The following is a 25,894-nucleotide window of genomic DNA, read 5'->3' as shown; positions in this document are numbered from 1 at the left end:
TGGGGAGGCTTACTTGTCTTATAGTTTAGGTGTTTTATCTGTTTTTAGTTTCGTTGCTTGTTGCTTTGTCTGGTTCAATAATGACGCTTATCTTAGTGAGTTTTATGGGCTTATTGGATCACAAGTTTCTCAAGCTCAAGCATTTACTTTTCTAGTTAGAGGCCAATGTCTTGGGGCTATGTTCTGCTCAAAGGTCTACGAGTTTAGGTAAATATTTAATGCGTTCCCCTACTAGAGAAGTTATTTTTGCAAGAGAAACTATGCGTTTTTGGGATGTGCATGCTCCTTGGTTAGAACCTCTTAGGGGTCCTAATGGTTTGGACTTGACTAGGTTGAAAAAAGACAATACAACCTTGGCAAGAATATTGTTCTGTGGAATTGTTTGGAATTGCTAATAATATCCACCTATAAGTTTTGTTTTCATTGAACGTTTTACGATTCAAAACAAGATATCTGCACGGACCGGATGAGCTTAACTGCACGACCATCATAGCCTCCTTTTAGGGAGGCGGTCATGGTGCTCCCTTAGACTAGAAGATTTTTGGTCATTGACAATAAATCATTAGACGTTGTCTGTGAAGGGAAGAAGACAAACAAAATAAGGGTGAGCGAAAAAGAGAGGGATTTCAGGGTCTCGATTACTTTTTTGGAAGATGAAGTTCAATGGTTGCTTGGAGTCCTACAGGAGTTTTACTGGACCAAAGATGGGAAGGCTTGGGCTGAAATAGGTAGCAAGGAGTGACAATTTACGGATGGCCATGAAAGGTAATAGGCGGGGGAGGTTTCTAGTCATCACAGAAGTGAAAGGACAAATAGTGAGGCACATTTTTTTATTTAAAAGCCCCATATAGGCTAGTGGATGGTGGAGGATGATGGTAGCACTATTCGAAATTGAGGGAAGGAAATGTGAGGCATTGGGGAAGCCTAGGAAGGTTGAAACAAGAATCCAAAAACATTTGCATAGCCCTAAAGAAGGTCGAGAAAATCCACTGATTATTCTATCATGTTCAAATTGCATAATGAAGCTGAGGGTGAGACTGAAGGTGAGGAGGGAGAGAAGTTTTGTCGATTCGGTGAATAATGACTGACGATAGGGGAGTCAGGTAAATGGGTCTGGTCAAATTTAAAATTCAAAATTTAAATTCCGGTTTTCCTTGAAGCGTAGGGATGAGGTGTCATTTTGAGTATGTTATGGGCGTGAATGAGCTTCGGGTTGGAGAGCCTAATTTCAAGAGAAAAGTTGGACCGAGCATTCAATTCACATAGGCCGAAAAAAGAAAATGGATCCAACAGGCCAATCCAGGGCAACGGATAATAAGGATTTGGTATGGGTCCATCCATGTTTGGAGAGTCGTGACCCGAAATGAAAAGCAGAAATCTGCATCGCAAACGAGAAGCACCCACTGTTGGGACGACAGATTCAGAAACAGATTCCAATGGTGGAGAGGCTAATAGAGGGGAAAGGGGTCTACTGGTGCTTTGGAGTAGTTAGGAACGGGTAAGGAGGTCGTGACAGAAACTGAAATCTTGTTGAATGGGTTGGAGGTGGCGGAGAAGGATGACGAGGGATTCATCCGATCTTAAGTGGTGGTTCAGGTGGCGTGCAACGTGATTGTTAAAACGTCTGGATAAGACGATAGGGCGGTGCTGCAGAAATGAGAGGTGATAGTGGAGGTTGGGATGAGGGAGAAGATAAGAGGTTTGATTGAGGAAGAAAAATTCAGATGTGTTTTCCTGAATATCCAATGGATTAGTAGTTTGCTTGGGGTTACCTTAAACAGTTTAGACGAACAGACTATGATGCTCTTTATAGAGATAGAGAAAAGAAAGGAGAAAGTGAGAGAGGAGAGGTTAAAATCCAAAGCAAAAAAAATAGACAGGGGTAGAGGGTTATAGAGAGTTGATAAGATTGTAGTCAAACAAAATTATGACAGTTTAAGGAAAGGGGAAAGAAGGAAGAGGGGTGATTGACAACACTTAAACTATGTTTGGTCGTATTGTATCATTGAATGTTAGGAGAATAAACGACTACAAGAAGAGACAAATGATAAGTAGTTGCATGAATAGGTGGAAACTAATGTAATATGTCTTCAATAATCTAAAATGGAATCCATCTCAAGTGAGATTGTCTGTGGCCTTTGGAAGAGTAAGCAAATTGGTTGGAAGAATCTACCTGCGAGGGGGAGGTTTGGAGGGATTCTAATTCTTTAGAATGAAGGGTTTCTTAACTGTGAGAGGTCTCCTTGGGCGAACATTCTCTTTTATGCCTCTTTAAAGATTGTAAAAATAGGTGGAAGTGAGTCTTTACTAGTTTATATAGCACAGGTGATGGAGGAGAGAGGGGTTTGCAGTGGAAGGATTTCGGTGACTGTAAGAAAAAACGAGACTTCCTATGAATAGTGGGAGGAGATTTTAACATGGTTTTGAGTAGAGAAAAGAGATTCAGAGAGTATTTCTTAAGGGTTTGCGCTAACAAGTTCAAGAAGATTGGCTGGGAAGACGATTGGCTGTGGGGATAAGATCAGATTCTGGGAAGACGAGTGGCTGGAGGGAGCCCCCCTTAGGGACAGATTTCCTGCTATTTATGCTTTATCTGAAAATAAAGTTGTCAGGGTGTGTGCTTGCTTTAATAACAGCCAGACGGGTGATGGTTCTTGGCAGGTGGTGGTAAACCGCAATCTGAATGACTGGAAAATTCCTGAATACGAAATACTGTTGGGGTTACTGTCGGAAATCAGGCTGAATGATATCGGGGATAAACCTGTTTGGAAAATTACAAAGAATGGTGTTTTTTTTGGTCAAATCTTGGTGCAAGTACCTATGGCAGGGGAAGAATAACCTGCATTGTAACAGGGTCAGTACACTGTCATTTCCTCACAAACTAATCTGGAAAATTAAAGTGCCTCCTAAGGTTTCATTCTTTGCTTGGGAAGCTAGCAGAGAATGTAGTTTGACGAATGATAAGCTTAGAAGGAGGGGGTTAATTTTGGTTAATGCGTGTTACCTTTGTAAAAAAGATGAAGAAGACCGCAGGCATCTCCTTTTACACTGCTCAGTAGTTCGTCATCTGTGGTGTTGGTTTACAAAAGGCTGGGTATTAGCTGGGTTTGTTCGGGGTCTATTAAAGAAGAGATTTGGGCTTGGAAGTTTCTCAGCAACTATTGTATCCTTGCTGATTTGATCCCCACTTCAATTATGTGGACTGTTTGGAAAGTTAGGAACAGCAGGGCCTTTGAGGGTCTTGATGACACTAATGATTTTGATGTACTGAATAGATGGCTTAGTATCCTTAATTTTTTGCTTACGGGTCATCCTCCGGTTTATTTTGAGACTTATAGGAAGATTACTGGAATGGAGAACTAAGCTGTAAATAATTGTACATGTCCTTTTGCACCCCTGGTGCTCATACTAATACTACTATTCTGATTTGACCCCCATTTCAATTATGTGGACTGTTTGAAGAGTTAGGAACAGCAGGGCCTTTGAGGGTCTTGATGACACTAATGATTTTGATTCACTGAAGAATAGATGGCTTAGTACCCTTAATTTTTTGCTTACAGGTCATCCTCCGGTTTATTTTGAGACTTATAGGAAGATTACTGGAATGGAGGACTAAGCTGTAAATAATTGTACATGTCCTTTTGCACCCCTGGTGCTCATACCAATACTACTATTCTACTTTTCAATTAAAAAAAAAAGACAAGTTCAAGAAGATTCTAGACTGACTTGAATTACTGGATTTATCCCTCAGGGGATGTTAGTAGACATGGTCCAATCAAAGACTCAACCGAGCTTGTTCCAGAATTTATAGGTTTTTAGTTTTAGTTTCTTGCCAATTACAAGCAATGAGTTTGTGCAAAAAACTTTTGTAACATATTATCTTTGATAATTTTCCCATTTATGTAGTCTTCTATGAGATTAAATGGGGTTTTTGCCCATTCAGGTTTGATGATAGATGGTTAAAATTAGTTTATGTGACAAGATCAATGGACGCTGAAGAGGGATAAGGGTGGATTGTGAGACTAACTTTAGAGTGATTCAGAAGATGAATGTGTTGAAGGCCAAAATTAAGAAGTGGTGCAAACGCGCGGGGGGGGGTGGGGGGTGAAGATTGATAACTTCTTCTCTAGTACCAGATATTGAGACCCTTAATAAGATAGATGGGGAGGGTAGTTTATCTGCCGATGATTTGATTCGCAAGGAATCTATGAAGTTTGAATTGACAAACATATTACAAATGAAGGAGATCGGAGACAAAAATTGAGAGTTAGATGGACTAGGGAGGGGGATAGAAACATGAAATCCTTTCACTGCATGGCAAATCACTATAGGAGGGTCAACTATGTGGAGGAAATTGATGGTCGGGTAGTGAAGAGTAATGAGCTGCTAAAGCAATAGATTAGGAAATTCTTTTGCAGGTTATATTATGAGGAGTTTAGTTAGAGACCCAAGTTAGATGATTTGACCTTCACTTCTTTGGATGAACATAGCCAATAATTGCTTGAAAGAGAGATCACTAAGGAGGAGATTTTTGAGGGACTCATGCATGTAGGAAGGATAAAGCCTTTGGTTCGGATGAGTTTAACATATGATTTCTACAAAAATTTTAGCATGTAATGAAGGAAGAATTTTTAAGTTTTTTAAGGACTTTGTATGAATTTGGGTCATTTGTTAAAGTTTTAAAGTCCTCTTTCTTGGTTCTCAAACCAAAAGTGGAAGAGGCAGCTAACATTAAGGACTTCTGACCTATTAGCTTAATTGGGGTGTTTACGAGCTCATAGTGAAAATGCTGGCTAGAATGCTGGCTAAGGTGATAGATAGGGCAGCCAGTGAGTGTCAACATACTTTTACGGAAGGAAGACAGATTTTGGATGCGACTCTTGTAGCTAATGAGGTTGTAAAGAGGGCGCTTGACGGGGTTGAGAATGATATTGTAAAGACTAAGGATAGTTGATTTCATTATTTTGTCTCTGTTTTTTTAGGGTACGACATCTATAAGATAGAAGATTTTGGACATGTCATAGATAGCATTACTGAGCTATAAATAATTTTATAGATGGGTTGCAACCCCTTGGTGCTTCTACTTTATTTTAATTTTGTACTTTTTATTTTTTTAAAAAAATATTTTTTACAACTAATAGAAAATGTATATTGTTACAAGTTTTTTTTAGTTTATGTTATCTATATTATTAATTTTAAGTAGATTTCTAGAGATAAAGTAAATTTGTTATTAAGAGGTAAGAACTTAAAAGGGTAGAAGTCACTTTTACGATAGAAGTCACTTTTAAGGACGTAATAAGCATTCTATTTTTCAAATTATTAAACACTCAAAATAGAATAGGATAGCTAGAATTGCTTATAAATAGAAAAGAAGCAACACCAAACATCCTCTTGGTCATTTTCCATTTTCAGGTTTGCAGTGTTTTGTTCATTATTCGGCATCTTTTAGGTCGGATACACCATTGTAGGTGAAGGAAATAGTCCATGAGTTAGTTTGATGACCTTGTGTACTTGTTAATTTTAACCACTGGCAGTATAATTGTTGTATATATTTTCTTATCAAAATATAATTTTTCTATAATTCCCTTGATGTAGTGTAGGACTTCCATTTTTTCTCTTACCCTAATTTTTTCCTCATGAGTGCATGTGCTACCTAGCTTTAACATGGTATGACTAGGTTAGTTTCTGCTCAAGTATTTAAGTAATAGAGATGCAGACGTTAACGGATGCATTTAGTTGTCGGAATACTGTTATTATTTTTTCTGGACATATTATTGATGTTGTTTGCTGGAAAAGACAATATAAAAAGTGTTGAGTTGCAGAAATTGAAAATGAACTTTCAGAAATAAACAATACCAAAAATGTTTTTGGAGAACAGAGATAAGAATCTAAGATGACCCAAAAGGACATGAAAAGAAAGTGTTATTTGTCTGTATTTAATGGAAAACATAGAAACAACTTTTTTTGGTATGCAAAAATATTTTTTAGGTTTTATTTTCCAAATTTATGTGTTTACATAACTTTATTCATGTGAACATATAAGAGTTGCATCTTTATGAAATAAGCAAAGCAACAAACACAATAGTTTTATAGAAAACACTAAAAATAATTTTTTAAACTTTCCTTATTTCATCATAATTTTTAAAGTTGTTCTCTTTATTGTTAATCATCTTGTAAAGCATTGTGAATGAAATACATATATATTTGAAAATTCAAAACTAAAAAACTTTTTCCATGTAACAAATAGAACCAAATTTTCTTCGAGTTTTCCTTCTAATTCTTTTGAACTCTTGGAAAATCTTGTTTTCTAAAATCAATTCTGTGTTTTCTGACAACTGGTATAATTTTTACCAGCCTTTTATTATATTGAGAAATTTTCAGGAAATTCCCAATTTTTCGGAATTGAAAGCACTCAAGTTTTTCTCTTTTGGCAAGCTTACCTAATTTTCTTTTTGTTCGTATATTTATTTTTGGAGAACATTTTCCTGTTTTTTTTCTTGGCATGTGAAATAAATGTCATGCTGTCTGGTTAAATTTCCTGTAAGTCTTGCATGTTGAGAATTAAAAAACATGATAAGAGTATTGCTGATTGGAATTAGATTCAAGATTGTTTTTGGCACATTTCAAGTTTTGATATAGCAGAACATGATGTTTCTAATTTTCATTTCAGTCAAGAGGGTCAACCAGAGATGGTACAGGAGTTCATGACAGCATCGTGAACCAGCTGCTTACAAAGGTTTTAAGCAACTTCAAGTAGACTCTTGAATGTTTCAACATCAATATGTTTGTCTTAGCCATTTGCCTTTGCTTGTGCCTCCCACTTGATAAACTACTTGCTTTTCAGATAGATGGAGTGGAGTCCCTAAATAATGTTTTGCTTATTGGAATGACCAACAGAAAAGATTTACTTGATGAAGCCCTTTTGAGGTTCCATCTCTCTTTCTCTCTCTAGATATATATGTGTATATACATATATATATATATATTCCTATCTTTCTCTTATTTAGCAGTGAATTCTTCCCTTGGAGCTAGATCGTGTAAGCAAGGTAGAAACTAAAAGCTAACCATATTTCTAAACCTAGTTAGAGCAGCAACTACATGGTGACGGTGTGGAACATGTGGTCATGTTCAAATAAATTTTTTGAATATATACGGTTGAAGATTTGATTCGGCCAAATGTATATTTACTCGAATGAATGAGGGTGGAACTCTTGATCAATATTTTCACACAATTTACTCCCTAGCTCGGAATAGAGATTTCAATGTGACTGAATCTTTTTCCGATGCCATGGATAAAGGTGCTTGGGTGGTGGAATTGACTAGAAATCTTAACAATTTTCTGGTGAACAATTATGTCAATTTATTCTAGTGTTTATCCAAGGACTATCTCTACTTAGGAATGAAGGAATAGATGAAAAATTAACATAGGAACTGTTCTGAAAAATCAATACTTCATCTAGAATGGCCTTCTTTGCGTGAGCAGTGGCAAGACAATGTATTTTAACTATAGATGATCTCATAAAAAGAGGAATCGTATTGATGAATTGGTGCTACTTATGTAAGAAAGTTGCAGAGGGAGAAATCATCTACTTCGGTTTCATTTCTCTTTTCTTGTTTGGTCTGTGGTCTACAGTCTTTGGGGGTTAATTAAGTAGCAATTGGTTCTTATGAGAGGAGACTAGGTCTCCATGTGGTTACCTATGTGCTTATTTTGAAGGAATGAAATAGGACTTTCAAGGGCATATAATTTTCTTTTGATTGAACAAAGGATGCTGAGTTTCAACCATATGGTTTTCTTGATAAAGAATAACTCTCTTGATTTCAAAACTTAATTTAGATTTTTGACAGATTTTTAAAGTATTGTATACTGGTTGCATTCTCTTGATACCTATATATGAAATACTAACTTTTACTTTGGAAGAAAGATCAATATTATATGGAAGATGCATGTACTTTTTTTTTAATACATGGAAGATACATGCACTTATGTTGCATTTTTCATCATGAAGCATATGTTCTTTGGTCTTTTTTCTAACCTCTCCCTGTGGTGAATAGGCAATAAATCTATGGATATAGTAAAAGTCAATTCTTTAACAATTTCTCAAGTATACGTCTCTGAAATTTTTTAATCATCCACTTCGTAGACCAGGAAGACTAGAGGTTCAAGTTGAGATAAGCCTTCCAGATGAAACTGGCCGTCTGCAGATTCTTCAAATTCATACAAACAAGATGAAGGAGAGTTCTTTTCTTGCTCCTGACGTGAACCTTCAAGAGCTTGGTATGTTCACCCCCGAATGATTGCAATAAATACAAAATTATTATCAGGCTTGTCTGGACCTTAAAATGTAAGTGTGGAATTGATGGTTCACATGTCGTGTAATGAAAAATATGAATCTTTAAATGTATTCAATTTAACATACTGTTACTTCAATTCAAATCCTTTTATCCTCCACTCTTCCTTGAAAGATAATTGGGACTAATCTGTCAAGCCTATGATTCATGAGTTGGTCAATACGGCCCGGATGTGATAATCGAGAGGGAAGAGGGAATAGAAGGAGAAAATTAGGAGAAGAAGTCTGCGAAAGAAAAGGGAGAGTGAGGGAGAGAGCAGAAGAATGATAGGGAGAATAGAATTTCCTTAGATATTTTCTTATGCCTTTCTTTCTTACAAGTATAAATATTTAAGGAATAATTGAGGTATGCTCTGTGAGGACAGCTGGCATTCTTGCCCATAATTGTACCTTGTACTAGCCTACAGCAAGCACAAAACTTAAAAAGCAAAAACAATTCGGAAAGGGTAGGATATTCTTACTGCTACACTTATTCTTTCTCCTTACTAACTTAACAGTCATTTCCCTTTTTCACCCGCACCATTATCGGTCTTGACATCTGTCCCTTTCTTAACTTGAACCTTTTTCTCAAGGTTTATGTCATGGGGTTGCCTCTTGGTCCATTATACCAAGTAGTTTCCTCTGGTCCCATATTCAGCCACTTGACTAGTCCTAGCTGGATGGGCTTGTGGTTCTCTGTTGCTATGTCCTTTCTAGTTTCATTGTGACTTGGCCTTGAGAATCCAGGAATGGCAAGCGATAAGTGATTTTTGGTTGCTTCCCATCATATTTCTTCAGTATTGATACACGGAAGACCTAGTGGATCCTGGAATTTGTTGGTAACTCGAGTCTGTAAGCCACCATTCTAATTTTCTTCTCAATCCTGAAGGATTCATATTTGGAAGCCAATTCGAGTCATTTCTCAACTACTATTGATCACTGCCTGTAGGGCTGTACTTTGGGGAGCGTTTGATCGCTTTCTTCAAATGTTCTTTTCTTTCTCTTGGCACTCTCAAAGTTCATTTTTTGAGCTTTTACCAGTCTATCCCTCAAACCTCAATTCATCTGCTCCTTCTCCTTCATCCACCCTTCCAGCAAAGGAGATGGTTGCTGTTCCATGAGCAGAGGGGATGGACACTCGTATAAGGTTGTGAAGGGAGTAATCTTAAGGCTTGAGTGATAGGTACTGTTGTACCATCATTCAGCTAGAGCTTGGATTCCCATGATTTGGGTTTGCTGAATGCCATGCACCTCAGATAATTTTCAAGGCATTGGTTCACCCTTTTGGTTTACGTGTTCAATTGGGGGTGATAAGCTGCATTAAAGTGCAGCTGGGTCCCCATTATCTGGATATTTCTCCCCAAAAAGTACTGGTGGAAACCTTGTCCCAATCTGACAGAATTGGCTGTGGCATCCCGTGTGACTTATACATGTTATCAATGAATAGTTGTGCTACCTTTTGAGCTGATATGGTCTGTCATGGCAATAAAGTGCCTGTAGTTGGAAACCGGTCGGCCGCCACCATTATAGAGCCCTTCCCCTGCGATTTAGGCATCTATTCTATGAAGTTCATGGTAATATGATTAAAGGCTTGCCAAAACACTTCGAAGGGTTGTAAGAGGGGCGTATTCCCTCTGCATTTTTGGCAAATATCTTATATCTTATCCACTTTTCCACTTGCCTTTTCATGCTAGGCCAATAAAATTGTTGTTTCAAGCTGTTATAAGTTTTTTTTGTTCTCGAGTGACCACATAGAGGTGAATTATGGCAGGTTCTGATGAGTGCCTCTTTGAGTTGGTTCCTGTTATCAATTACCATCCTTTTCTTGTACTTCAAGACCCCTTGTTCAAGGTAATATGATAGCTTTGTGAAGGGAGCCAATTTCAGCTCCAAAATCAGTTTGTTTATGCCATCATCCCCTTGATAGGATTTCAGAACCTCCTGCACCCCACATTGATACCGTAGTTGTAGCCATGCTGGACAACTCTACACCCTGATGGGCATCCCGTCTAGACAGGGCATCAGCTGCTCGATTTTCCTTTACCATCTTCTATTAGATGACGTGTAGTAGTTTCATTTTTCCCTTCACTTGTTTGTAGTGTGCAGCCTCAGCCCAACAAATGCCTGCTACTTTGTTAGTCAGTCTGGATAATGAAGGTTCCTCCCTCTAGGTAATATCTCTATTTGATTACTATCATTATAATTACCCGAAGCTCTTTCTCGTGTATGGAAAAGAATTGGTGCTTTGGGCTGAGGGACTTGCTGAGATAGGCAATAGGTCTGCCTCTTTGCACGAGGACAACTCTAATTCCTTTTTTCACTTGCATCTGCTTCAATAGTAGAGGGCTTAGAAAAACCCGGCAATGCGTGTGTGGGTGCTTGAGTCATTATTTGCTTTAGGTCATCGAAAGCTCGACTAGCCCTTAACTCCATTAAAAAAAATTCTTCTTTAGAGTTCAGTGAGTGACTTGCTTATGGTTTCATACTTTATGATGAATTTTCTGTAACATCCTGTCAATGCGAGGAAGCCTCTTCGTGCTTTGAGGTTGGATGGTCTCAACCATGTAGTCACAGCCTCAATCTTCGAGGGCTCATTTTGCACTCCCTCCCCTGTGATCAAGTGGGCTAGGTATTCCACATGCTTCTGCCAAAGCAGCATTTAAATGTTTTGGTCGTAAGTTGGTGCCATTGTAGGACCTTGAATATCTGTTCTAGGTGGTCTAGGTGCGACTCCATGTTCGGACTACAAATCAGTATGTCATCAAAAAATAACAAGAGAAATCTTCTTAAAAATGACTAGAAAATATCATTCATCAAGTTCTGAAAAGTTGTTGGTGCTTTCGTTAATCTAAATGGCATAACTTTGAACTCAAAGTGGCCGTGGTGGGTTTGCAAAACTGTCTTGGGAATGTCTGAGAGCTTTACCCTTATTTGGTGGTACCTATCCCTTAAGTTTACGTTTGAAAAGATTGTGGCACCATGAAATTCTTTCAACAAGTTGTCTATGGCTGGAATTAGAAATTGGTTTTTAATGGTGAGCGAGTTAATGTAAAAGCTCCAACTATATATATTTCTTCTTCACCAATAGTATTGGAGAAGCGAAAGGATTGTGGCTCTGTTGCATTATGGAGTTGTCTAACATCTGGGGGATGTGTCTCTCAATCTATGTTTTTTGGATTCATTATAAGGTTTAACATTCACAAGTGAGGCTCCCCCGGATGAGGGAAATTGAGTGGTCATGTTCTCTTGAGGGAGGAAGGGAGTTAGGTTCTCGGAACAACTCCTAGTACTTCTGGATCAGGGACCTCAAGGCCTCAAGCTCTATTCCTTTTGGCTCGGCATCTTCTTCTGCTTTTGGATTTAACACCTCTACTGAATAAAGCACATAGCTAGCTCCTCTCCACTAGCTCATTACCTGCGCCAGTTTCTTCCCATTATTTCATTTAGCTTCGCTTTATTCTGTATTCCTTGTATCATTATCCTTTTCCCTCCTTTATCAAGGGTCACCTACAATGCATTAAAATCTAGCAATACTGGATTGTGCTTCTTCATCCAATCAGTCTCCAATATGACATCACAGTGACCAAGATTAATTATGTGAAAAGAATACCTGTTTGTTTCTGTATCACCCAGTTTATTTTGGTGGTTCTATGCTGGCATACCATCCCTTGACTGTTGTCTACCATCCTCCACAAGGTACTAGATTCCACCAGTTTGGCTCCATAGTCCTCTACGGTTTTGGCATCCATGAAGAACGTGTGCTTCCACTATCTACGATATCAAAACAGGTTTTGAGTTAGCCATTCCCCAGACTTTGACAATGCCTCTGCTGTTGTACCCTTCCATGGTGTGGAGTGAGATTTTGCCAATGTCTTCCGGCTTCCTTTTCTTCTTCCGCTACTTCTGTTGTGGCATCCTGCTTTTCTTCCATCCTTTCCACCACATATGCCCATCTAGTTTTACAGATGTGACCTGGGTAATATTTTTTGCTGCATCTGTAGCAGGAATTGTTTGGGTGCTTGTTTTCCGTCCCTTCTATTCTGGCAAGGCTGCAGCTGGGAGGTGGAAATTTGTTGTGCCCATAAGGGGGGGTTCAGTGTGGCTATGAATGTTTCAATTCTAGCCTTTTTCCTCTTCCATCAAGACATCTATTTGTTGGGATTAGAGCTGAGTTTGCTTGTAAGCCAAGTTCAATGTTTGGGGTTTAAAGAGTTTGATGGTTGATCTCATATCCTCTCTTTGAACTCACTAATGAAAAAGTAAATGAAGCTTCGGTCGAAGTAGGATTTACCTTCAACATAAGTGATCATAGCTCTTCAAATTTTTCTTGGTGCTTGGTGATAGGCCCTCTAGCTTGAGTTTGTTGAATTCTCAACAACATCAGCAATGGTGGGATCAATATACCTCCTGTATATCACTTCTTCAAAGACTAAACAATCCATGTGATCCCCTTGTTGAGCTTGCTAACCTTCATATCAAGTGTCTGGTTTGTCTCCCAATAATATGGTAGTAATTGATCCTTCGGTATCTGGAAGTCTTTGTTACAATGGTGCAACCATGCTCGTGAATTATTTCCTTCAAAACGGAAGGCGTGTTATACCCCATAGTCATACCCAATGGTGGAGTGATGGCGCATAGCCGTAATAGTAATATGTTTATTATTAGATTACTTTTCAGTTTATTATTTAAGAGTTTTATTAGAGTTAGAAGTTTATTTTATTAGTGTTTCATATTTGTATTAGGATTTGTATTCTTAATTCTACTAGTTTACTATTTTCTAATATAAATCTAATTAGGAAAAGTAACTTAGAGATTATTATAAATAGTTTTGTTACTTATTGGTCATTCAAGTATTTAAGAATATATTTTCAGAGTTTCTCTTTTTTTAATTATGTGATTCGATCAAACTCTTAATGTGATGCTTAAGATTTCTTAGATGCGATGTCTATGAAACCCAAGATGTGGTAGCTAAGCTCATATCCCTTAATTCCTTTGGACAAAATCAATCTTATTTGTCCTACATCATGCAGTTGTGTGGCTGGACCTTCCGGTTTCCTTCCCCTCTGGAGTGGGAACCTTTAGAGGGTGTAGGACAGTTGGAGGCTAGCATTTGGGGTGAGGTTGGAAGGGGTTCGAGGACATAGTAGTGGGTTGTGGATTTATGCTTGAAGAGCTCCATGGTTTGCACAGCAGGTTTTGAGCTGATCACTGTTCTTAGCCAGTTTTGAGTGAAGCATTGTATATTAGACATAAAATCCTGTATTTCTTGGTCCAGGTTTTTAATGGACTCTTCCATATGTGCTATTTCCTCACTGCCTTCCCTTTGTTCTTCGCCAGCTTCCCTGCTGAAGAGGATATTTCACCAAGTTCCGTAGGCTTTTATGCCAAGTTGTCAGACTTATGATTCATGAGTTGGCCAATACGGCCTGGGTGTGGTAATCGAGAGGGAAGAGAGAATAGGAGAAAATTAGGAGACGAAGTTTGCGGAAGAAAAGGGAGAGAAAGGGAGAGAACAGAAGAATGATATGGAGAATAGAATTTGCCTGGATATTATCTTATGCCTTTCTCTGTTATAGGTGCAGGTATGTAAGGAATAACTGAGGTTCATTCTGTTAGGATAGCTACATTTCAGCCTATAATTATACCTTATACAACCCTCCAGCAGGCACAAAATTCAGAAAGCACAAAACAATCTGAAAAGGGTAGAATATTCCTACTATTAACTTATTCTTCCTCCTAACTAACTTTGCAATCATTTCCCATTTTTACTTGTGCTATTATCGGTCTTGACATAATCATTGGTTGCTGGAAAGTGGGAACAGGAATGAGTGTTTGAAGATGTTGTTACTTAAAAAAGTTGCACTTAGTTGTCGTTAGACTATTTCTTCTATGAAAATATATAAAAATTGAAATACTGGTGCTAAATCATTAATTTTCAATGATATGAAGTTTAACAATTTATCTGAAATGGCCTTAGAATTATAATCTTAATCACTTCTTTCTTGCAGCTGCTCGTACAAAAAACTACAGTGGTGCTGAACTAGAAGGTGTTGTCAAAAGCGCGGTATCTTTCGCTTTGAACAGACAACTAAGCATGGATGACCTAACCAAGCCAGTTGATGAAGAGAATATTAAAGTTACCATGAATGATTTTCTAAATGCACTCCTAGAAGTTATACCTGCATTTGGAGCCTCCACAGATGACCTTGAGCGTCGCAGGTATTCAATTTAATTGATCACTACTAACGTCTTAAATACTTATGTTGTTTTTTAATGAATGCAAAAGTAGGTCTGCATTCTAATAAAAACTATGGTTGACAATTGGAGGGTTTTTTTTTTTTAATTGTATGGTGATGTCTATATGTATAGTATCATCCAGCAATAGTTGAACACAATCTGAAATGTGATCCATCTTGATTGTAGTATGGAGTATGGGTACAAAATATGGTAAATGCTAAATATTAGGTCCAAATAGGGGTAGACTTGGAATTTTGATCGAGATTGTGGAAGAATGGACTGTTGTATATTTCATTTACAGGGTCATATATGTACAAGTGAATAGTAACAATACAAGGAAGCAATATTAATTACAAAAATCATAAAGATCGGAGTATATTTCTAATATTATTTTTACCCTAATGGAACTCTAAACATTTTTCTCCAAGTTGGTGAAAAGATATTATCTGCTCCCAGGTTGTCAATAATCATCTGCAATATATGATTTTTGATCCTTTAGTCAATATATTAACAAGTTGAAAATTAGTGAACACGTAGGAAGTGCATACCAAACCATTATCTATTTTGGTGAAGTTTTGTTTACTTTAATATGCTTAATTCTATCATATTATACAGGATCATGAGCGATATTAATTGTTGACTTATTGTCGCAATAAAATCTTATAAGTCAATTCTACTTAATCTTCTTTTTTTAAAATAAAATGTGTGAAATGTTTATTAATAGGGTACTAATAGCGGACAAGAGATTTACAAGGTTGTTAGGATATTAATAAAATTCCCAAAATCCTCATCTCTAACAATGTTATGCCCCAACACAAAAGATCCAAAATAATTGAACCATCTATCTCTCAATTTATATTTTCTTACCTCTATTCGCTCAAAAGTTTTAAATTTCTTTCTTTCTAAATAACCCAAAAAATGGTCAAATGAATTAATTTAATAATTTTTTTTTAAACCTACACCATCTCATGTCCAGATCTCATCTTTTACCGAGCCTGCAGCCACCCATTTGAGTCTTAATAAACCATAGATCATGCACCATAAGTCATAAACAGCAGGGCACCAAAGGAGCAAATGATTGCATGATTTTGCCGCACTCATGCAAAGATAGCAGCCATTAACCAATATCTGGCCCCTGGCCATAAGTTTGTCTATAGTCAGAATACTTTATTTGCTAGCCTCCCATGCAAAAAAAAAAGACAATTCTGGGCGGCACTTTCAATTTCCAGATTTGAGGGAATGGGAAATTAGATGTGTTGACCGGTTCCTCCCCAACTATATGCTTGTAAACAGATCTCACAGAAAATTCACCATTCCGGTTTAGCTTCCAAAGCAATTGATTCGGCTCACTGTTGATCTGTTTTTTTGACACAATCCCACTAAATCTTTAAATATTCTAAAATCGTCTCCAAATATAGAAGTTCACACATCCCTTGAGCCATAGCCTTAAATTCTGACTCTGTGCTAGTTCAAGCCACCACTTTTTGCTTCTTTCTTTTCTAAGTCACTAGACTCACTATGAGAGAAGTATAGCATTCAGAAATGAATCTCTTGTCCTCTAGTGATCCTACATAGTCCATATCATTATATGCTTTAAGAAGCAGCTCATTATTTCATTTGAACATAATTCCCTTCTACAAAAGTACCCTTCAAGTAGTGAAGTATTATATGGGTAGCTTGTAAGTGCATTTCTTTGCTTGTGCATGAATTGACTTATCACACTTACTGAATATCCAATGTTTGGCTTGGTATGCAATAGGTACATCAATTTTCTCACTATTTTTGGTACATTTTCCTGTCCACATTTGAGTCTTTTTTTGCCAGTCCCAATTTATACTTGGGATCATGGGTGTGCTAACTGGCTTGCATGCTAGTTTACTAGTTTCTTTCAAAAGGTCTATAACATTTTTATTGTGAGATGAATATTCCAGATTTTGAGTGGACCACCTCTATCCTGTGAAATATTTTAAATTTTCCAAGTCTTTATTCTCAAACTCTTTAGCCAGACATTACTTGAGGACCATCTTTTGTCCTTCATCATTCGTTATAACAATTATATCATCTACATATACCAAGACAGCTGTGACTCCATTGACCTAAGTGCTTAACAGACATGGTGTGATCTATCTGACTCTATTTGTGCCTCATGAATAATATAATCTTTATAAATCTCCCAAATCATGCTCGAAGGAATTGTTTTATCCCATACAGTGGTTTTTCCTGTCTGCATACTTTACTTGTTCCCACTCCCTTATCAAACCCGGGGAAAATTTCCATGTAAATTCCTTCTTCCAATTCCCATTGAAGAAATACATCCTTTATATCAAAGTGCTGCAATTTCCAATTGAAATTAGTTGTTAAAACAATAAGATAGGTACCGTATTCATCTTCACAACGAGTGCAACTTAATAGTCAATCCCGTAGGTCTAACATTACCTTTTAGCCACCAGTCTTGCTTTGAATCTCTGTATGTTTCCATTAGGCTTATACTTACTTTATAGTGAAGATCCAGTTGCACCCAACTAATCTCTTTCCCTTTAGCTAAGTTCACTACTTCTCATGTTTGATTATTTTGAAGAGTTTGCTTTTAAACACATAACATTTTTCTATTTCTCATAGAAAATTTTTATACAATAGTGAATATTTTTCAGAAAAGACAAATTTGAGGTTGGGTAGTGTCTCTTTCTTAGTGCAACAGAGATATCAATATCAGAAAGAAGGTGATTCTTAGCGCGTACCTGATTTCCAATGCCCGGTTTAGGTCCTTGGACCTGCTTTGGATTAGAGTCCCAACTTCTCCTTCTCGAACACACTTGGGATTAACCCGGGTCTTGTATGGGTTGAGGTTCAGACCCATCTTGTATTACCCGAGATTAAGGCTCATTTCCTGGAGTCTGATTTTCTGGTGGAACAATTGTTTTAGAGAGTGTAGTGTTTACGGGTGAAGGTGGAATGTCAAAGAACAATCCTCCTTGTTTTCAAGTATAGTCTCCCCCTGAAGATAAGGATGGCGAAAAATGGACTCAATCTTAACAAAAACAACATCAGCAGATAAAACTTTTAAGTAGATAGACAGTAACAATTGTATCTCTTTGTGTTAGTGAGTGTCTTGCAAAAGACACACTTGATGACCTTGGGATTAAATTTTCCTCTTTGAGACTGATGTATGTTAACGTGGCAACATCCCAAATACACGAAGGATGATGTTATTGCTGACTCTAACCTCAAGGAAGAATACAGCTAGAACTTCTATGGGATTGTAAAAGTAGTACTCGTAGATAGTAATTGATTAATAAGATAAGTAACGGTTAACATAGTTTCCCCGAGTAGTGTTTGGATATATTGTTTTGGAATAAGAATGTACATGTAGTGGTAAGCAAGTGGCTATTTTTCCTTTTAGTTACTCTATTTGGTTGTGTCGTTCAGAGACATGACTCATGAACAATTCCTTTCTTTCAAAAGGAGGAGATAGTGTTTGGTTAAAGTAGTCATGAACATTATCGGTTTGAAAACATTTTATTTTTACACCAAACTGGGTTTTGATCATGTTGTAAAATTAAGGAATAATATAACTAATTTTATATTCGAATTTTAGTAAGAAAAACTAGGTTAGTCTAGTGCAATCTTCAATAAAAGAAACAACTATTGGGCCCGAAAAATATTAGGAATATTTAAGTTTTCCTAATATTACTATGAACCAAATTAAAAAGAAAATTGCTTCTTTTATTACTGGATAAAAGAACAGCACATTTGTGTTTTGTCAATTCACATACGTCACAATGTAAATTTTCTATTCTTGGAATCCGAAAACTAATAGAAAAACATAACCTTAAGGTGGAGAATGAGGGGTGACCTAACGTTATGCAATAGAGCCATATCTTATCAAAGGTGCTGGTGGAAAGGGCAGTCTGTGATATCTCAGGTGCATTCAGGAAGTATAACCCATTCCTACCTCAGCATGTCCAAATGTCATCTTCGAGTTTTGATCCTGAAATTCATTAAGAGAGGAAGAAAATATCACTTTATAATTGAGGTATTGGGACAGCTTAATTACTGATATAGGTTGGTGCACAATTTAGAGACATGTAATATATTAATAAATGTAAAATGAGGTCTAAGTTCTATGATTCCAACTACTACTACTATGGTTAGTGAGCCATTAACAGTAACGATTTTCCTATTGTTGCAGCGTCCATAGGGGTTAAAAAATTAAGCAGAGTTGGTCATTTGGTCTATGACTTTTGAGTCTACAATCTATGATAATATGAAAAGCTTACCCATTTAAACTATAGGAAATAGAAAACAAACTTGAATGAGCTAAGTAATCTATATCTTGGTATGTAACCTTCAACATGATTTAACGTTTTTTGGCAATTAAACCTGAATAAAGAAGTTACAGGAAGGATTTTGCGAGCTGGACAATTGGCTGCACGACTGACTGGTGTGCAACGAAGCACAGCTGTTGGCCTATGTGGTTGGTGCAGCTAGCCTGCATTTGGTTGAGTAACCACATTTGGAGCAGCTGAGCAGCACAGGTGACGCGCGGCTGTAGTAGCAGGAGTGGTGGAACATGCAGGAGTGGCTGTGCCTTGTGGCTTGTGGCCTATGACTGTAGAAGAGGAAGTGGCTTCCAACTGAGATTTTGTTTTGCCTAGAAGGTTGATCTTGGCTGCTGGTGACTGGCAGCTGGTGGTGGCCGGTGGCTGGACTATAGTAGCCGGTTATGAAAGCTGACATCCTTTTTAGGTTTTTTTCTTATTTCGGCAAAAGAATATAATTTTTTTTTAACCTGGAACTCTAGTACCATATGAAAAAATGAACTATTGTATATATCATGAATGTAGGGTCCTATATATAAAAGGTGAATAGCAACAATATAAGGAAACAATATTAACTACAAAAATCACAAAGATCAGGATATATTACTAATATACCTTTTACCTTAATGTACACTTTTTAGCACAAAGTTCTATTGGAGTGCTTATTGGGTTCATTATGTGGAGAGTGTCTACCCCATTAGTTCTTGTTCTTTTTTTATGAGAAGAGATCTATAATTCAAATCCTTCTTATAGCTATAACAAGAATACTGATAATCATGTTATAAATTCCTAAGTAATTGATCTTATCTATTACAAGTTTTTAAAGTTCCATGAAAGAGAACATTTTTAGTGGACTCTTGCTCTTGAGTCAATTATGAGAAATCCAAGAGTGACAAGAGTAGAAATGGGAGAATTTCAGTGTTAGTTTTATGTTTTGTTTCTTGGAATGTAAGCGGTTTGAGTGATCACAGGAAAAGATCGTCACTAGAGGTTGCATGTTGAGATGAAAACCAGAAGTGATATGTTTAGAGGAAACTAAAGTGGAGTTATTCTCTGATAGCATGGCACATAGTATTTGGAAGATAAAAGAGGTAGATTGGAGAGAGCTGTCTGCGACAGGGGCAGCAGGTGGGATTTAATGCTTTGGAGCAAGAAGAGTACAAAGTGCGTTAATATCTACAGTGGTGAGTGTCTATTTCGTGTGTTTGAATGAGCGTTGGTATTTACAAGAGTTTATGGTAGAGGCGAGGGTATGGAGAGGGGATGTCCTTGAGGTGATCCGGAGGAATGTAGGAGGAGATTGGACCACCATGGGTCATAGAGGAAGACCTTAATTTGGTCCGCAAGAGGCAAAGAATGGTTAGAAGAGCATTTCTCCAGGATTTGTGCTGAGGAATTCTGTGATGTAATGAACATATTGAAGTTTATGGACTTGCTGTCCACTGAAAAAGGGAGGAAAACAGAACTAAACAAGAAAGAAGATAATGGCCATAATAAAAAGCAACAAATACAACAGTTGGCCAATCTCTGTTCAAAGTCTAGGCTTTTGGATGACTAGCTGAGAATGGTGGTTCCTGAAATTCTGTCTTTGATGGATGACAATGCGAGCTAAAAGTGCATCCATATTAAATAGTACCAAACCATAACTCAAAAAAAATGTTAGAAGTTTTATGAATCCTTATGAAGCTTTGGAAAAAATAACGTGTGATACTAGAAAATTACAGATAACTATTGTACTACGTACAAAATAAGTCTAGTAATCTTCTAGTGGACATCATGCCAAGATTATAACGAAATTATAACCAGAAGTGTATATAGGAAGACGTTTACTATTGGTTCCTGAATTGGGAGGTTTTGACCAATTTTTATTAACCTAAACTTCCTAGTTTTTATTTTTTTCAAAATAACTTAAAGTTCCTGATTCATTCAATCCTAGATAATTCCTGATGTAGTCATTTATTTCAAAAGAAAAAAAAACAATTCCTGATGTAGTCATACAGCGTTGACATGTTTATTCAAATCTTTTCATTTCATAAACACGTGAAATCGGTCTAATGATCTCCGCAAACTTTGTTTCTTAAGTCAGCTTGGAAGATCTGAAAATGGAAGTTCTTTCCCATCCTTTGCAGCTGCCCTTATCCATTCGCTGGCTCTTTTAATTTTTATTTTCCTTACCTGCTTGCATTAGATTTCCTGCAAAATTAATAATCTAAAATCATATTACTCACTCTGTAGGCTTAATGGCATGGTGGAATGTGGCAATCGACATAAGCATATTTATCAAAGGGCTATGCTCCTGGTGGAGCAAGTTAAAGTGAGTAAAGATAGTCCTCTTGTTGCATGTCTACTGGAAGGGCCAAGTGGCAGGTACTCATTGTTAACTTTCTTATTTTAATGTCATTATTTGTTGCAAATGTCTGATTCTTTACCTGGATAGTGGCAAGACTGCTTTGGCAGCTACAGTTGGCATTGACAGTGATTTTCCATATGTTAAGATAGTAAGATCCTATCCACATTTTCTTACATAACATCTGAAGCTCTCAATATTTTCTACATATTTTTGTTTTTGATATCTTTTTATAAAAAAATTGTTTTGTAGATCTCTGCTGAATCAATGATTGGTCTTCATGAAAGCACAAAGTGTGCGCAAATAATTAAGGTTTGTTGGAGGAAAAAATTGGGTCAAAAAATTAGTGGCTTTCTGGTCAGTTGACCTGCTATCTTGCAATAATATGAAAAGCTTATGGAGTTTTGGATGTTCTGGCAGGTGTTTGAGGATGCATATAAATCTCCATTGAGCATCATTATCCTTGATGATGTTGAAAGGTACTGCTTGGTATTCTCAATTTTATTTGTAACTGATCTCAGGCTTAAAGTCTTCCTTTCTTAAATATGTATCTTTTGTGATTCATTCTTCCATTTTGTCGCAGGTTATTGGAGTATGTTCCAATTGGGCCTCGGTTCTCAAATTTGATTTCTCAAACACTCTTGGCTCTCCTCAAACGACTTCCTCCTAAGGTTTTGAACTCTTCTATTAAAAAAGCATTATATAATTTAATGAACTGGTTTCCACAATTTAATCACTTACATCTCCAAAAACCAAATGAAAAAAAAATCCACTAATGTATGGATTTCTAAAGGATTTCATGAAGCAAGCTTGTGACAGGCTGGGGGAGTAATGATAACATATCAATCACTTACCATCTCGAAAACCAAAAGAAAAATATCCAGTAATGTATGATTTTCAAAAGGATTCCTTGAAACAGGCCTGCGACATGCCACTGTGTGGCTAATGATAATATAGTGGTGGACTTCTGGTTGATTTTGTGTTTAGCTGTAAGAAAATGTACTAACTCATGCTCAGAACTTGAAACATGCCTTTTGAAAATCCTCGTTTTCTCTTCGCTAGGAAAAAAAAAAACTATGCTCAGAATTTCCACTCATTCAATTTAAGCTTAATCTCAAATTGTCTGCCGCTTCATGCACATAAGATTCAGGAACAGATCAGTTCGGTTGTCTAGGTAGTAACAACTTTTCTCAGTTACATGAAGTATGCGCTGGCTGTACGTCAAATGGATCTAAAATTGGTGCTTTGGCAATTACACCTATAGTGAAATATTTAATTGCTACTAAACAAGTAGGAGTAAGCATCCTGTATCATATTGTCTGATTTCCTACATGTCAACATGGCATAGTGTCTTTTGCTTGATTTTGAGCATGGGACTGGGAAGAACCTTTTATACTGAGTTTACATGAAGCTTTTTGCATTGCATTTCTAAATAATGGGACCCTGCTTTTCCATGTAATAATTATCTGATTTACTGATTTAAAAGAACGAGAAAGAAAAAAAATTGAAGAAAACAACTATGTAATTTTGTACAGGCGTATATGACATAGCATCTTCTGCTTGATCCTAAGGTCTCTATCATTGCATTTGGTTGACACCTATTATGTTTTTATTTAATTCTTAGATTTTAATTACGTTATATATAAAAATTAGTATTATCTACATTTTTAATGCATAACTAAATTAACCATGCTCATATATTTAATTCCACAATAATGGATTTGTACCCCGCACTTGTTAAGGTATGAATCAGAAAAACACCTAACTTGAATTAGACATGAAATTAACTTGGACTTAGAATGGTGTTTCATTCAAATCCCTATCCTATTTGTTGTTCCTATTTCTATCCTATAGAATGTAAATATGAATCAAATTCAACCTACATGTGTTAACAGAGCTCAATAGTATTTAGTGGCATGGCATTAGCTGTTCTTGTTGATAAATTATACTAATATGCTATAGATGAGCATGGTCAACACTAAAGAACCTGGTACTGATTTATTCGCATAATGCTTTAAGTTAATTCTTTTATGCATTTGTCCCTGCTTTTCCTTGTAACTTGAATTAGACAGGAAATTAACTTGAAATTAAATAGTATTTCATTCATATTCCTATCCATTTATTTTGTTCCTATTCCTATTCAGTCGAATTGAAGTATGAATCACATTCAACCTGTATATGTTATAACAGAAATCGATAGTAGTTCTTGACAGGGCATTAGCTGTTTCTTGTTGATAAATGATACTAACATGACATGATAAGCATGGTCAACAGGGAATATCCTGATAATAGTTTATTCACATAAAGTTTTATTTGTTAATTCTTTTATATGTTGGACCCTGTTTTTCCTTGTAACAGATATATACTGAGTTCAATTTTTGGTGATAAACACTAACCTAATCTTCACTTTATTAATTTTTTTAGGGGAAAAAACTTATGGTGATAGGGACAACCAGTGAAGTGGGCTTCTTAGAGTCACTTGGTATTTGTGATGCTTTTGCTGTAACTTATCATGTTCCTACATTGAAAACAGATGACGCAAAGAAGGTAATTATTGTCTTTTTGAATATGTTTGCATCTTTATTTATTTATTTATTCTTTTCTGGTGTTTACCGTTTCCCTGTACTGTCAGTAATTGAGATGATGATATAATAAATTACACAAGTGGGTGGTACCTTGGTCTGTCTAACCACATAGAACACCTGCCATATGTGAAATCAGATTAGAGAACTATTTGTCTAATTCTACATGCAAACAATTAAGCCTGAATTCTCTTATGCTAAAATTTCTTATTTGTTTAAGAATCACAAGGAGGTAATTGTTCAGTGACAAGGGACCTTATTATCGTCCATACTGAGGAAACGGGAAACTGAATTTCCTACAGCCATAGATTTTGGATCCTGATTGTTGTTCTTTGAAGATTTAGCTCTAGAAATTGATTTTTTTAATAGTTTATGACATAAAACTGTTTTATGGGATTTAGCTGTAGGAAGAGCTCAAATGTTGGTCCAAAGACTCTTTAAATGTATCTTCTATTTAATGATCCAGAATAAGATGTCTTGTGTACTTTCAGTTCACTAAAAAAAGAATCTAGTGCAATGATTGTGACTTTTAGCATTGCCTTGAGGATGGGTGAAGTTGTTTATCTTATTACTCTCTGTGAAGAGGTTTTTGGACTGATCATCTGAACGATGGGGGCTGTACTTTTTCCCTGTGCTTCTTATCCCCACTGTATCTGAGCATGGGCATATATCATGTTGATTTTCTATCCTTCATGAGCAAAGAAAAAAAAATTAAGATTTTTGAGCTGATGTTAAAGTGCTCTTTGCTGCTGTAGGTATTGGAACAACTAAATGTATTTGCTAAAGAAGATGTCGACTCTGCTGCAGAAGCACTGAATGATGTGAGTTTCATACTCTATTCACACGTATACGCATGTACCGTATATTGCCCTTCTCAAAATCTGCCTGAAACTCCCAGCAAATACTCATATATGCTGCCGTAGTTGTTCTTTTAACATTATTTCATCTGAAGATTCTCAATGCTAACTACCCAATACATAGTTTCAACTGTATTTTCAAAAAGGAGATGTTATTTTCAATTGTCACTCCTTAACTCTTACCTCAAAATTTACTCTAGATGCCTATCAAGAAGCTATATATGTTGATTGAGATGGCGGCTCAGGGAGAACAAGGTGGAGCAGCAGAGGCCATTTACTCTGGTAAAGAAAAGATTAACATTGCTCACTTCTATAATTGCCTTCAGGATGTTGTCAGATACTAGTTTGTTGGCATCCATTTTCCTGGATCGCAATCTATAGGTCAGTGTTGGTTCTTTTTGCACTTAGTAACTTTTGCTCATGCTTTTGTTTCCTATTTCCCGTGTATTATCTTTTTGGTGATCTGGATACTGACATGAGGTTTGGGGCATCTTTCCTTTTTTACCTATTATGTCTTGGCCAATTTTTCAGAAATTATGTTACCCTTATAGTTATAAGTAGAAATTAATTTGAGTTGTATTTTGAAAGTGGTTAAAGTTTGGGGCATCCTCCTCCTTAACCCTGTACGTCTTTCCAGTTCTATTTTAAAAGCATCTATGGGAATGGGGCTATTCCTCCAGTTTGAGCTATATATTAGCTTGAGATCTTGAGTTCTGATTTTGAAAGGGGTGCTTGACACAAAATTCTGTTGTATTCCAGGGACTTCTTTGATTGTTATTTCTTAAGATGTGGTTTGAATAACTATTTTGGGACAAAGTAAAGTGTAACGAACCTCCCTAAGCTAATAGAGGGGCTTGCCATTGTGTGCTACATTTGGTTTTTGTTGAATTATTGATAAAGCCTTGTGCACCCCGTGCTCTCTTGATGCATCAACTACTAAGGACTAGGTCTAACTCATTGTTTGTGACTTTTTGAGATTATGTTACTATGGTGATTAGAATGGTAGGGTGGCAGAATACGGTAATGCTAATTAGTTGTAACACTTAAGAGGTTTTGAGTGTAACCGAAATGTAAGAAACACTTCTAGACCCTATCATAAATTTTAGAAGAATACTATACTTGGATTCATTCAGAAGATCAATAGAGATCTAAATTGCTAAGAACATTTGGCTTTGATAATATAACAATTTTATTGTAAATTTGGCAAGTTTATTTGGAGTCT

At 36.6% G+C, this 25,894-nt stretch overlaps 1 protein-coding gene across 1 annotated transcript in view; it reads left to right on the top strand.

The window, feature by feature from the left end:
* NSF (AAA-type ATPase family protein) overlaps window positions 1-25,361 on the top strand; it is a 32,269-nt gene extending 6,908 nt beyond the window's left edge. The window contains exons 10-21 of the mRNA XM_022046535.2: window positions 6,671-6,736; window positions 6,845-6,927; window positions 8,145-8,278; window positions 14,339-14,549; window positions 21,122-21,253; window positions 21,324-21,384; window positions 21,486-21,545; window positions 21,654-21,712; window positions 21,817-21,904; window positions 23,658-23,780; window positions 24,571-24,636; window positions 24,873-25,361. Coding sequence (XP_021902227.1) covers window positions 6,671-6,736; window positions 6,845-6,927; window positions 8,145-8,278; window positions 14,339-14,549; window positions 21,122-21,253; window positions 21,324-21,384; window positions 21,486-21,545; window positions 21,654-21,712; window positions 21,817-21,904; window positions 23,658-23,780; window positions 24,571-24,636; window positions 24,873-25,016 — 1,227 coding nt within the window. The 3' untranslated portion in view covers window positions 25,017-25,361. The remainder of the gene's footprint in view (window positions 1-6,670; window positions 6,737-6,844; window positions 6,928-8,144; window positions 8,279-14,338; window positions 14,550-21,121; window positions 21,254-21,323; window positions 21,385-21,485; window positions 21,546-21,653; window positions 21,713-21,816; window positions 21,905-23,657; window positions 23,781-24,570; window positions 24,637-24,872) is intronic.
* Window positions 25,362-25,894: the final 533 nt, after the last annotated feature.

This window comes from Carica papaya, chromosome 7, assembly GCF_054855325.1.
Source record: "Carica papaya isolate Zhongbai chromosome 7, ASM5485532v1, whole genome shotgun sequence".
Lineage (NCBI taxonomy): Eukaryota > Viridiplantae > Streptophyta > Magnoliopsida > Brassicales > Caricaceae > Carica > Carica papaya.
Note: the sequence above shows the minus strand (reverse complement) of the source record. Positions and strands in the feature narration are given on the sequence as shown.